Source organism: Lactuca virosa, chromosome 8 (genome assembly GCF_052849685.1).
Source record: "Lactuca virosa cultivar CGN04683 chromosome 8, Lactuca_virosa_CGN04683_v6, whole genome shotgun sequence".
In the NCBI taxonomy this organism is placed as follows: Eukaryota; Viridiplantae; Streptophyta; class Magnoliopsida; order Asterales; family Asteraceae; genus Lactuca; species Lactuca virosa.
In genome coordinates this window covers 103,818,611-103,834,248 of record NC_136433.1, presented here as the reverse complement: position 1 = coordinate 103,834,248, position 15,638 = coordinate 103,818,611, and the positions used below count along the sequence as shown (strand labels likewise).

The window sequence follows — 15,638 nt, the reverse complement described above, 5'->3', positions numbered from 1 at the left end:
TTATTATTCACTATTATGGCCAATATGAGACTAACCCACGTGGTAAAAATGGAATTCACTATTATGGCCAATATGAAACTAACCTACTTGGTAAAAATGGAATTCACTATTATGGCGAAATATGAGACTAAGGCCCTGTTTGGTAGCATCTTAATGCCTCTTAATAAAAGACTGATCTGAATCTTTTTTGATTCATTTTTTATTCAGACGGTTTGGTTACCTCTTATACTCTTATATTTGCATCTGAAAATATCATCATATTCGGTCAGACATAAAGTCGCATCTGAAAGAAAAAAAAAGAACGCATTTCCTTTTTGCCATAACTCTACCCTCGTCTCTCTTCTTCCGTTCATCGAACACCCCCCCCCCCTCCCCCCCATCTCTTCTGCCTCTGCATCTTTGACGTCACAGAGCACCGACGACACCCTTGCACCGCCAGAGCCAACGTCGCACACCATCCCATTGCTGAAATCGAACCGTAGCCAAGCCCTAAATCGAAGCCCCCATTGAGATAAATGGTCTTCATGGTGTGAAATCGAAAATTGTTGTGAGTTTATTGTATCAAATATGAATGCGATTTTTTGAGATGTGAAAACGGAAATCAATTTCATATTCTGAACTATCAAACGCAGTTTCCTCCATTTCATGGTTTTCCATTTTTCTCTGAATATCCATAAATAAGAACTCTTTGATTCTCTGTTGTCACTTTTAAATCTGAGTATCTGATTCCATTTTTTACTTCATTTGTGTAATTTAGGTTACGTTCAAATGTTTATGTCATTTGGGTTTTGTTTAAATGTTCATTTACTTGCTGAGAATTTTTAAGCTTATCATTATTTTAATTTACATATTTTAGCTGGTTGAATTTTCAGATACAATTGGATTTTATGGAAGTACTTTTGTGCTCATTTATTTGTTCCTTTTTGTTTATGTTGATGTATGCACATTAATTTGTTCCTTCTTGTTTATGTTGATGTATGCAGATTTCATCACTAATTATGTAGAGCTTTGAATCATATTTGATTATGCAGCGATTTGTCATTTACATTTACAATCACTTATCACACTTGTTTAGGGATGTCAACCGGGGCAAACGGGACGGGGAGTGCATCCCCGCCCTCGAAATTTCCCCGTTCCCCCGTCCCCGAAATGTTCAGCCTTTCTACCCCCGCCCCCGCCCCCGAATCCTCTTTATTACCCCCGCCCCCGCCCCCGATTAATTTTTGGCTGCCTTTTTTTGGGCTAAAAAAAGTTGTTATTTAGGCTAAAAAAACTATTTTTTAGGTAACAAATAACTATTTATAGCAGAATTTGACATGTTAAAAATAAAAAAGTTATGGCATCTTAAAAACATTATACTAACAACCTAAAAACATGTTTTTTTTGATGAATTTTGGAAGCTCGAAATCATGTTATTGTTTTTTATATTTATATAATTAATATATGTGTAATTTATTAACGGGGTCCCCATGGGGGTTTCGGGACGGAATTGCCTATCACCGCCCCCGCCCCCGAAATTAAAACGGGGGTTAACTTTGGTCCCGCCCCCGTCCCCACCCCAAGTTTCTTTTTTTAAATATTCCCCCAAACGGGACGGGGCCCCCGTGGGAACGGGGTCCCACGGGACTTTTTGACATCCCTACACTTGTTATATCTTCTAAACATCTTGATTTGCTAACTGTTTTGTCTGGGTTTATTGTTAATTGTTCGAGTTTAGAAGGTCGTTGTTTTTGGGATTTTATGTGTTTAATGAAGCAAATGTGAAAACCAAATTCTTGGTTTTTTTTCCTCTTTGTACTAATAAATATCATTTAAGGGCAAAATAGTCATTTTTATCATTTAACACTGCAATTCAGAGGTTCCAACCAAACAACATTTAAAAATTCAAATCTTAAAAATTCAGACCCTCTTAGAAATTCAAACCTCTTAGAATTTCAGATCTTAAAAATTCAGATGTTGCCAAACAGCCCCTAACCCACGTGGTAAAAATGAAATTCACTGTTATAGCCAATATGATACTAACCTACTTGATAAAAATAGAATTCACTATTATGTGGAACTAACCTGCATGGTAAAAATAGAAAGCCTCTTAAGTTAGAAGTGCCGGATTCAAACTTAATTAACGAACTTGGTAATTTAACTTCTAACCACTAACCAACTATTCAAAAAACATACAACTATATATATATATATATATATATATATATATATATATATATATATATATATATATATATATATATATATGGAGTATGATCAAATGAGAACACCTAAAAGGTTGAGAACGAGAGAACAGATCTGAACCATTTAAATACTTAGATCTAAGGTTATTATTAAATGGACTATTTATGAAAAATTCTAAAACTAATGGTATTAAAGTGTAACTTTGAAATGATCAGAAGGGCATAATAGGAATTGCAACTTTATCTATTTCCTATAATTTCTCACCCTTTCACCTATTTCCTCTCATCTTTCTCGTATTCCCCCGTCTCTCTCGTCTCTCTCTCTCTAGGGTTTTATAACAAATCCACCTCCATCATATACATACTACCATGAAGATTTGTTCAGCATCTTCACCTCACGCCGCAGCCACCATCGTCATACCCATCACCCTCTCACCAAAGTGGCGCCGGTGAGACCTGATGAACGCACAATCCATTTTCGCAGTCTTTTCTATCAACTCTCGCTTCAACACCGATTCCAATCGAGGATATCCGTGCCGACGCCACCTGGCTTGGACTCCTTCCTCACGAGGTCTCGTTTCCCCGCCTTCTCGAGACAATCTCCGATGATTGTCATGTCGAAATCAACGAAACTGGTAATCCTAGGTTTTCTCTTTCTTTTTCTAATTTCACGTTCCGGTTTTTTGAATGTTCTTGTTTACGTAATAGTAAAATAGAAATTGAAGAGAATATAGGGCTAATTTGTATTGTAGTTGAAGTTAACTCCACCGATTTGGTGGTTCATCGCAGTAGTGGAGTGGCAGAGGCTATTCTGGCAACCTCTTCACCACTTCGTTTTCTTGTTCCAGTTACTGTCGATGAGAGGGGGAGGAAGGCAGAAAGAAAACGACAACAGGGGGTGTTTGGGTTTCTTCGTGTGTCGTAAAAGAGTGGGAGAAAACAGAGGGGGCTGCTGCCCTTGGCTCGCCGGAAACCACCAACAAACACCTCTGGTGGGGGTGTTTTTGTTGCACCTCGAAGACAGGCGAAAAGGAAGGGGGTGTGAAAGGAAATGGAAGAATGAAAAATTGTATTTATCTGTGAATAGCAGTGTATTCATTTGTGAATAGCAGTGCATTCATGTGTGAATAACAGTGAATGAATAGCAGTGCATTCATGTGTGAATAGTAGTGTATTCATTTGTGAATAACAGTGAATGAATAGCAGTGCATTCATGTGTGAATAGTAGTGTATTCATTTGTGAATAACAGTGAATGAATGTATTTATTTATGATTAGAGGTATTCATTTATTCAATTTTGAATAACAGGGTACTTATTTCTTAATAGCACTGTATCCATTTGTGAATAACAGTGTAAGCATGTGTTAATGAGTATATTTATTTATGATTAAAGGTATTCTTTTTATGAAGAAATGATAATTTTTACACTCTTTTTATTTTCAAATGATAATTATTACTTGTAAATTGATGTGTATTTATTTGTGATTGGAGTAGTATCAGGTTTTTTGAAAAAAAAATATTTATGAATACAAATGTCCTAATTTGGTGTTCAATTTCTATTCATTTTTTGAACACAAAAAAAAAAAAAAAAAAAAAAAAACCGTGAAATAGGAGAAAAAAATTGATTTTTGTAAGAATTTTTTTTCAGTTTTAAAATAAATTTTGGTAAAAATGTTTTTTATATTTCATTAATAAGAAAAATAAAATTTTGAATATTTATTTCTTTTTTGGTAACTGATCCTAAATTTAAGGGAATTTGATTGAATTTTAGTTTATTTTAATTTAATTAAAATATACAATTACTAGTATGCCCTTTTAAATTGATTGATTCAGAATTGTTCTCGCGTTCTCAACCTTTTAGGTGTTCTTATTTGATCTCTCCCTATATATATATATATATATATATATATATATATATATATATATATATATATATATATATATATATTTTCTCACAATGCATTTAACTCTATCAAATTCAATAAAACAATTTTTAAATGTTCATTTAAGAATTAGAGAATTTCTTTAGTATTGCACTCCACATTCATATGAATGTCAGCTTCGTCTCGTATATGTGCATGGGGGACACCAAAACCACATGTAACAAACAATCATTCTTATGAAGAAACCGTGTTTGAGCACTAACCCACCATCCACAAAACAAACAAAACAGAATATAAACTGGTTGACCGATATGCACCTAAATAAAAACAAATATCTGCTAATGAAAATAAATAAAACATATGTAAAAATAATTTCCATCAACTCAAACTATTAAAAGTATTACTAATAACCGGCAGTAAAACCTTGATACACAATCACAAATACTCAAAATACCAAAATACTAACACTAACACTAACCATTTCTGTTCAAATTTTATTCTAATTCATATCCAACCTAAGGTTTGCATTTAGATCCCACCTCCCGTTTGATGCAGCATTGCATCAATTTCATCACCTTCCTCCATCTCAAGCTGTGTTTACAATAACAATCATCAGTATCACGAGCAGTTTTCCAAATCAAACAAAAAAAACATTGCAATTTAAATTACCTCATCAGGAGTTTGTTCAGCTCGAAGACGCCGCCCATCAAATAGAAAAGCAATAGAGTTCATCTCCAGTGATTGTCTATCACAATAGGCATTCATTAACTTCTTCAGCTGTGTGCTGCGCTTGATCCTAAAGAACACCTCGTTCCCTTCCTACAACAGCAACAAAACGAGAAAAATAAATCAACTACTACCCTGTTTACGTACCAAAACAGGACACATATCTTTCTACTGAAATGATAAATGTTTCACTATCTACTTTCGACTGTATCATTTAAGACGGAAAACAAGTTCTTATCTTAAAATCGATACGAACAAGCCGTTACAAACAGTAAAAGCCTACAATTATCAACGAACTGATCGAGTAAATGATTTAACCAAATCAAATAAACACCACAGGATTACGCAACCACGAATGTAAAAGTATATTGGCAGACTTAAAGTACGACCAAACACAAACAAACTACAAACACCAAAAAAAATCATACGCCTTATTACCTGACCCTTAACCTTGAGATTGATGTGCGCCGCCTGATCTATCGGCTTCTTCTCATCTTCATGAGTTAGTCCGCCGTCTCCTCCGTGTGCCGACATTTTTATCTATAAATTCTAGGGTTTGCGCACGGCTTGATTTTGGCTGTGAATGAGTTGAGAGATGTGATATCGAATAGGGAATAGAAAGGGCGGTTTATAGGGGGTTTTGAAAAACTATATTTAAATGTAATTTGGGTTCCGTATGGGATGAGGGAATTTTTTATTTTGACTTTTGCTTCTTTGATTTTTTTTGTGGTGGTTTTGTTGTTTCTTTTGAGTGTTGACCATTTGCAAAGATATAATGTAGGGCCCAAAAAAAGTATATATAACTCGAGACTTTTTTTTTTTTTTTTTCTTAATCAAATACTATCAAACTTTTTTAACCTTTAAACTTTTTTAAAATTGTTCATACTTTATTCTTATAATTGTTACGGGTTATTTATGATTGGTTGTTACACGTTATAAGGATAAAATATAAATGGTTTCAACAAATTAGAAGGTAAATAATATAAAAATAAATAAACTAAATATGAACATAATTATTGTTTTTTAAAACCAATATTTACGTGAGAATTTGAGATTTTTTTCCGATTAATTTTTTTCAAAACTAATATTACATGCCATCCTTAGTGCATCATCTAAGTCAATCACACCATAATAATAATAAAACGATGTTTTTTGTAATGTGTATATCCCTATTCTAATAAAAGAATAGTTCAATTCTCCTTTTGACATGTGTCATTTTATTAGGCATCCTAATTAATGCATATTTTATTCTCTTTTTGTCATGTGTCACCTTATTATGTCTCCTAATTAATGCATGTCACTTGTCAACTCCATTTCAATTTTCAAATTTTAAATTTCTCACTCTAACTACATTAAATTAATAATATTAGAATAAAAATTAAAATAAAATTAATACAAATTATAAAATATAATTTCACATATTTATTTTAATCAATGATTAAAATTTATATAACTAAAAAAATCTCTTAATTAATAACTTATTTAAAATAATTAATTAAAAATTTTCAGTTTTTACTATAAAATTTTAATTAATTTTGTAACCGTGGCTCCCACGGGTTATAAACTAGTATACACACATCACACATTTATAGTTTTCGTCGCTTTTTTGACCTACAATTGGCTAGACGTTGTTTGTTAAGTTATTTTTTTGACAAATCAATGTTTCTTAATATAATTGAAGTGTTGATTTTTGTTATTCATCTTTAACCGAGAACCAAACAAAATAACTTTAAAACCGATGTACCCAAACCTTATTTTTTTCGATTTCGGTTAATATTTTAGAAGCAAAAAAACTGATTAAATCAAATTGAATAAACAAATAACCTATTAAAACGACGAATAAAACCCTACATACATTGATATTCTAGTTTAATAATAAGAAAATGACCCCTGCTAATTACATAAAAAATGTCATTTTTTTATTATGGTGTGACTGGCTTAAACGATGCTTTAGGGATGTTGTGGTGGTGTTGGTGCTGAAAAAATTTGGCCGAAAAAAAAATCTCAAAGTTCTCACGCAAATATTGGTTCTTAAAAGAACTTTTAATTTTGTTTACATTTAGTCATTTTCTTTTTGTACCTAACTTGTTGAAATTGTTTACATTTTACCCTTGTAACTTGCACCAATTGGTTACAATGGTAAAATGTGAACAATTTCAACAAGTTTGATGGTATATGGTGTGATATCCTCAATTTCACGGTCAGAAAAAATCGATTTAATTATGCTTATTCTATTTCATAGTATCATTTTTAAAAAATTATAATGCGGAATTTGTTCTCAATAGAATGATCATGGTTGCAGAAGTCGGGATTAATCGACGATGAATCGTGGATTAATCGTTTGACGTTCTCCAACCGTTGAGGATTAGGGTATTAATCGTAAATTTATGATTAATCGGGTTTGGCGGGATTAATCGGACTTGGCGGGATTCATCGGTCAACAAAAGTCAAAAAAGTCAAAAAAAATTAAAAATTCAAAAAATCAACTTTTTTTTTGCTCCAAAATTTTCAAGTTTTCAAAATTACAAAATTTCTTATTTTCTAATTTTGAAGTACTTGTTTTTCTTAATATATATTAATATTTTATTAATAATCTATGGTCCCCGATTAATCCACAATTAATCCCCGCCAAGACCGATTAATCCCCTTAACACCAGTCGACCGTCGAGTTACCGGCGAGCGATTTTTACAACCTTGATTATTACCAAGCATTTCCGAAGAAATGCATGTCATTAATAATTTTGGGATGTCATCATCAGAAACATAAGCATAACGAAAATATTATAGCTCTTACAATATCTAATAGCCTATATTTCCTTTATTCTCTCATCAAATCCAAACATCAAGTACCTTCGTATCGATACTTGTGATACAAAGAAACTTAGTGGGTCATGTTGGAAAACCCGGTGAGCACATTTGGATTTCAACCCTACAATGTTACAACATATATATCTTAAAACCTGCAATATCCTTAATGCAAATATTTCACATATAAGCAATCTACCCCATCCCGTCGATCCTCACATTTGAATCATATACAACGAGATAATTCATACTCTTGGATTTGAAAATCAATGACTTTACCTAATCCATACTCTCAGATCAGGAATAAATGATTATATATAATCTATACTCTCGGATCCAAAATGAATAATTGGGTCTAATCCATACTTACGGATCAGTGACGAATAACTATGCCTAATCCATACTCTCGGACAGGGATGTTAGAATTCTACTATCCGTTCATGTCTCGTATGTACTCTTACGATGATGCTACCCATTACACTTAAGCCTTTTTTAGGTCTTTATCTTATCTCTTAGTAAGACTACAATGCTTAATTCCTAGTATCAACTTTGCTTAGGCTACGAAAACACCGGAGCTCCCCAGGGTGATGAACTAGGTCTAATGAAACCTTTGTCCAACAATTCCTGAAGTTGCATCATAAGCTCATTCATCTCTGTTGGTGCTAGTAGGTATGGTGCTTTCGCTATTGGTGTGGTTCCTGGCAACAAGTTGATACAGGATTCTACTTGTCTATTAGGGGGTAGTCCAGGAAGATCTTCCGGAAATACTTACAGATAGTCACACACTACTAGTACTCTATGTATCTATTTCTTCTCCTTCTTTGCATAAATCACAAATGCCAAGTATGATGTGCATCCTTTGGACAAACCTTTTCTGGCTTTTATCAGGGAAATGATTCCAAAATTTACTCTGCGTTTGTCCCCGTACACCATAAATGACTCTTTTCCAGGTGGGTTTACTCTTACCATCTTCTTTCTGCATAGTATCTCGGCATCATTCGCACTAAGCCAATCCATTCTCAGTACGATGTCAAAATTGTTAAACTCAATGGGCAATAACTCCTCGTGGAATTTATTTCCATTCAAGTTGATGACGATGTTTTTAATGCAATCGCTAGCAGGTATGAATTTGCCACTAGCAACTTCTACAGCTAGAGCAGTATCAAGTTTATTTACAGGCAATGCTAGTCTTCCACCAAATTTATGTGATATAAAGGAGTAATTTGCTCATGAATCAAACAATATATTAGCGGGAAATCCATTTATAAGAAAGGTACCTGAAGCGACATATGATGCATCCTTTGCTGCTTCCAGGGTCATCTGGAATCTCTTGCATTTGGCCTCGACGAAACATTAGGCCCTTCTGCCTCTTTCTTCTTCGACCAGTCCTTTGCGATATGCCCTTCTTCGTTACAACCATAACACACCCTCTTGATGGATGTGCACTCATTGGCATAATGCCCTATATTCCTACACTTGTAACAAGTCACTTCCTCGTCACATTTTCCAAAGTGCTTCTTTTTGCACTTCTCACACCATCTTGCTTTCATCTCCTCCTCCTCCAAATTTCTTGGAACCGGACTTCGAGAATTTGCTTTTCGTGTTGGACCTTAAAGATCCGACAAACTTCCTTTTCTCGCCAACCTCAGCTCTTTCCAGACCCTTTTCCCTTATCTGGGTCTCAACATTCTTAGTTGCCCATATGGCGGCTTTCAAGGTGGTCGCTTGTTTGACCATCGGACCAAAGTCCGCTGGCAATACATTAGCAAACTTGTTGACCTTGGAGAGTTCAGTTGGAACTAGGTAAGGAACAAGCTTCATCTTCTCCATAAAACTTGCAACATACTCGGTGATGCTCATTCTTCCCTTCTTTAGGTTCTGAAACTCATTGTTGATCTCCAGTAGATTATGCTCAGAGCAGTACTGCATTTTCAGTTGCACCAAAAAGTCTTCCCAAGACATCTTTCTAGCTTCTCCCTTGGGCATGGTATTAGCTAGTAGCTTCCACCAACTCAGTACTCCTGACTTTAACAGTGTAACCTCGAGAGCGGTCTTTTGTTTGTTGCTGCAGTCGCAACTTTCAAACATCATCTCCATTTCGGAGATCCAATCCATGACTTCCACCGAAGTTGGGCTTCCAGAAAGACTCGATGGTTTGGATGGCATGAAATCCTTGTACTTTCACCCACGTACATCATTTCCTCTATTGGGGTGGTTTCTTCTACCCACTCGTGGTTCAGCTTGACTGACATTCTGGCTATAGTTTCCTTCATCTGATTGTTCCATGTTCAGTTCAGGTTGTATGATGGGTACAGTAGGTTCATCCCTATTATCCTGCAACATTTGTCTCATATCCTCTCTTTGTTCGGCCATCATAGCCCGAATCATTGCTTGGACTCCTGCCATTGTGATTGGTTCAGGTGCAGATGGTACTTCCGGTGCACGCTCAATCACAGGCCGCTGATTAGCATTAGCATTTCTGAATCTGCTTCGGGTTCTCGCCATGTTGATCTATACACAAAAGTAGGTGAATTTAGTTCTTTATTTACGAGAGATATTTAATCCTCCTTGTTTCTCCGAAAAGTTACTTGTCAGTTCTAATATTGTAGTCGAATGTTTAGAAATCTGAACACAAAATTTCCAGATCCGGTCAGCAACAGACCATAGATCCAATCAAATAACAACATATAAGGCATCTTTATAGCTATCACATAAATCATTTAGCACATAAAAACAATTTAGGCATCTTTCCTAAAATAAGCTAGTGCTCGTGTCTAGAATATATCAGACACTTATCTCACAATCATCGCTTAACATTCTAAGTTTGAGTCCACAAATTTCCTAAAATTCATAGTTCGCTTAAACTAATGTTCTAATACAAACTGTGACATCCCCAATTTCATGGCCAGAAAAGACCGATTTGTTTATGCTTATTTAAATCAGAGTATTCTTTTCAAAAGAGTAATAGTGCATAATTTGTTCCCAAAAACATGGCAATATCATTATAAAAGCATTTTCGAGGAAATGTGTTTCATCTATATTTAAAAACCCTGGGATGTCATGGTCAATACAACAACATAAGCATAAACGTAATACTACATGCCTTACAATAGTCTATTATTCTATTGGCATATTCTCCCTTAAATCTCACTCCATATTTAAACTCATCACACCTGTGCTCTTACGCCGCTATATGTGATACAAAGAAACTAAGTGGGTCAGGCTTGGGAAGGCCTGGTGAGCGCATTGGGTTTTCAATCCACAATAATTAAATTTATTAATTTCATCAATCAATCAACCCGGTTACCCGCTCCCGTTATCCTCACTTTCTGTCCCTAAAGCATCTAAATTAAGGGACCTAGTCTAAGGATTTTTCATCGGGGTGACAACATTGCTTAGGGGATTCCTCAGCAACATATGTCAAATAAGGCAACCATGGGGGATGGAGTACACTTGGTGAACACTTAGTTCAAAAACACCTACAGGTTGCGAGTCTGCTAGTGTTCCACTAGACTGTCTAGAATAGTCTGTGGTCATCATCTATACTCCGTTAAATGACTGGATCATCTTAAACATCGAGGTCTCTCATCATTTATTTCATCATCTATATCATCTACCCATCTTTACCCATCATAATTATAGGTATAAAATACATATACAGTTTAAGTCAAATAAAACATGTATATTTTGTTCATTCAGCATAAATATCACGAACACAGATAATATGCACACATAGCACGTAATTTATATTAAATACTTCATATCTATGTGTAAGATGAAAGTAACTATGCACTCACCTGATATAACAAGTGTATATTACAGATCGTAATTAGTTATGAGAGTAACTTCCCGATCTCTAATTAGCTGAATTTTTTTTTTTCAAAATATCTTCTAGTCTTTCTTTCTAAATTTATGTGAATTGTATGTTGCGAAATATATATATATATATATATATATATATATATATATATATATATATATATATATATATATATATATATATAAAGTCATCCTATTTATACCCATGATGAAACGTGATCCCCAATCTTATCAAAATCAACACATAGCATAAAATTGGATATGTATGTATGATTATAATTATCTTAGTCATCTTGTAAAACTAACACATATTCCTTTGTATTAAATGAAGTTGTACGATCACATAATTAAACAACACATGTTATTTTTAATTAATAAAATATGTACGCCCTTTCTTATATTTCTTACAAGTATGTTGGTTGGATCATTTGCAATTCACAAATCAATTATAATTACATTTATGGTCCCTCGGTTATTCTTGTATTAACACAATATATCCTTCAAGTTATACTATAGTCCCTTAACTATTTATTAATAAAATCATTATACCCTTTATAATAAAATTTTATCCAAGTCATTTAATTTGTTCCTATCCAAACCTTTTATGATTAACTAACTCGATATGTATGTGTATTCTTGATTTTGTATCGACGAGTACTACAACTTTCATTTAGACTTCGTCGGCAAATTCTCAATCTATCTCAAATTTACAAATTTGCACTGATTTTGCTGCGTTTCGAAACTTAGGGACCAAGTTTCGCTCACATCTTTCATATACGAGCTCCGTTCTCGACGTTCTCTATATCGACGGGATCGTAATTACGGTTTCTACGACTTCGTTTAGATTATTTATCCTAAATAATCTTTTATTTTTAAACGTTTATTTAGCCCTATTTTTTAAAATAATTTTTTTTTACACGAATATTATATACACATAATATTTGTTCAATTTCCAAGCATATAATATATAAATACATATACTTGAATAATCCCCTTTCACTTATTCACAAAATGTTACAATCGTCGAACGACGTAAATACAAATTTTATAATTATGTCAAGCAAAAAACGTGGGCGTTACAGTTTACTTAGGCAATTTAATTGAATTCATCAGTTCGTCTTCAAACACTTATCATCATCATCATCTACACACCTTGCCATCGCCGATATCGACACCTTAGTTGCGATTGAAGTTTATCGTCAATCATCACCCATGTCGTTTTCATTTCGTTCAATATCAACATTACCCATCATCGGCTTTACCTTAACCATCAATCATCATCACAGATCCGCTATACCTATCATCGTTATTTCGTTTTTTAACCAACAACACCACAACCTTCTTTTTTATGCCACCCTATTTACGACCGCGAACAACATGTTTATATTTGAAAGTCATCAAAAGGTAGGTTGCAATGCATTATCCCCATTTTTTTCATTGGAATAACGATGATTAGAGTCCGAGTTTTGAAATAGGGAAGTCACGATTTTTTTTTTGTGTTTGGTTAACGCCTGCCAACTCCTCGTCGAATTGCTCTTGCAACTTTGCATCTAAAATTTTGTTGTGGGGTAGACTATATCCATGGACTTTGAGCAAGAACTTTGTTTCTTGTACAAATAAGGTAAAACTTGATAGGTACTTAAGTATGTATTGGGTATTTGTGTTTTATTGTCCAAGAGCCGTTTTTCATTTTAAATTTATCATATTGATATATGGTTAGACTCATTACAAAGTTTTTATTTATTAAAACCCTTATTGACTTATCATTATCATAATGTTTCTAGATCTCCTCGAAAGAAGTACCACCAGCCTAGCATGGGATTTATACATGAAGCATCTAATCCTCAAAATTTTGTTAGAACATTTGATTTCCGGTTTATGAGAATTGTTTGTTCAAGCTTTTCTCTATAATAAATTTTCATATCTAATATATTTTGTCTATCTTATTGCAGACCTTGGGACATTTCATGTTCAAGAAGGAAGAAAAGGTAACAATTTATTCATATTTTCTAATATAAATGTATATTTCTCAATTTATTTTTGTTTATACTAATTTCATTCATGTCTCCATTTCAGGATTAACAACTATTTCTTTTATGTGCTCCTTGTGGTACGGATTCCAATTATGTAGTGTTCGAACGACGGTCACACTACTTCGACGGTCACTCAGCTAGTCAGCTTCTTTACCATTTTCAGCTCTTGTTCTCTCGGTATGTACTTCCTAATTTTAATCTTTTTGTAGTTGTGGTACTATGTCTCTCACTAATAGATTGAGAGAGGAAGTAAAAAGCTTATACAATTGAATATTAAAGACATTTGCTTTATTATTTGGTACAAGCCTTCATGTAAATATGATGGGAAAACACATAGGCGTAGCAGCTTTTGGTATGTGTGAGGAATCAAATTATTTTACTTTACTTTATTCACTTTGTTTATTTTTTTTTATCATATAGTAAATATGATAAATATAATTCACTTTGTTCTATTTATTTTATTGTAATTTATGTTTTTATTCATTCAAAGACATGTTCATTATAATTATTATTAGTTTCAAAGTCAAAGGCACACATTAACTATGATATTCTCAAAGAATTTTGACATACGAAATCCAAAAGTTAAATCTAAATGATTTTTGTTTATATGTTTTTTGTAAAAAAATATTATTGCCAAATGTTTCATTAATAATATAATTCTTAAATAATGTTATATGGAATAAAGAAGTTTTGTTTTACAAGTTTACATTTTAGGGAACACAATCGTTAAGATTTTGTTTTACAAGTTTACATTTATGTCATTCTTAAAGAAAATAGTGGGAAAATATTATCACATCTCAAAAAATTCAGGATTTTTTTTACAAGAATTATTATCTCACTCTTAAATAATTCAAGATTTTGTTTCTCATGGACTTAATTTAGTTGTTTAACAATTTAGCAATATTGTTTACAATAATTACTGATTTATGGATTTTTGTTTCTCATATGTAATTGTTATCTCATTCTTAGAGAATCTCATTGTAGATATAAGAGTTCAAGAAAGATATTTTGAAACCAATTCTTGAAGATGGAATTCAGAAAAATGGAATGGAGAATCTAATTGTAGAATGGAAACTAATTATTGAATGGAGTTTCAAATAAAGCATGTTTACAATAAGAATGTTTCATATATTTGTAATTGTTTCCTTTTTATTTTTTATGTATTATTTATTAATGATGTTTTTATTTTTTATTTTTTTCCAAGAATGTTATATTATTATTAAAAAATATAAGTTATGCTTTTGGATCATGTCTTGTTATTCAAGAATGTCATTTATGAACTTGAAATTCATATCTTATGCAACATATTCTTAAAGAATTACTATAATTCTTATAGAATTAATTCTGATTCGTATGAGAATGTCAATATCAACTATTCTCATCCACAAGAAGTTTTAATTAAAATAATCGATTCGATTCTCATGATCATGTCTTGTTATTCAAGAACGTCATTTATGAACTTGAAATTCATATCTTATGCAACATATTCTTAAAGAATTAATTTCAATTCTTATGAGAATATCAATATCAACTATTCTTATCATCAAGAAGTTTTAACTAAAATAATCGATTCCATTCTCATCATATGGAACAAGCTTTAAATAAAAGAATTCAATACGTAAATAATTTCCAATATGCAAAATTTATTATACCATACTTATAAAAATATGACAAAAAATAATCAACTTTTAAAAAAATCTCCAAATTTTACTAATCATATTAAAGAATATTGTAATTAATATAAAATATAAAAAATATAATTTTTTTTAAGTCTAATTTAAATTGAATTCATTAATATCTTTACCTTCCATAAATTGTTGCTAACCAATTTGACTAATTTGCCCTTACAATTAATTATGTGTAATAATATAGTAATGTTATCTCATGTTAATATCATGTACCACTAAAATCACAACTGTTCATTTCTTATAATCTAATGGCCAAAATTTAGTCATACGTTCACACAATAATTGTGATTCACCTTTGATCCTAAATCTCTCTCTCTCTCTCTCTCTCTATATATATATATATATATATATATATATATATATATATATATATATATATATATATATATATATATAGTTCATATCAGGGGTGGAACCAAAAATTTTCGATAAGGGTAGCACAAAATTTTGCTTTGTTTTATGTAGGGATGTTATTTGGTCAGGTAATTCAGTTTTTGGGGT

The 15,638-nt window shown here is 32.5% G+C and overlaps 1 protein-coding gene across 1 annotated transcript; it reads right to left on the bottom strand.

Annotated features, from left to right (window-relative positions):
• Positions 1-4,429: 4,429 nt before the first annotated feature.
• On the bottom strand, positions 4,430-5,411 carry LOC145132334 (small ubiquitin-related modifier 1-like). The gene is made up of 3 exons (XM_079067086.1): positions 5,231-5,411; positions 4,736-4,885; positions 4,430-4,657 (listed from the first exon to the last, which is right to left on the bottom strand). Exons 1-3 carry the CDS (start codon positions 5,324-5,326, stop codon positions 4,595-4,597), a joined length of 309 nt encoding a protein of 102 aa, XP_078923212.1. The 5' UTR covers positions 5,327-5,411; the 3' UTR covers positions 4,430-4,594.
• Positions 5,412-15,638: the final 10,227 nt, after the last annotated feature.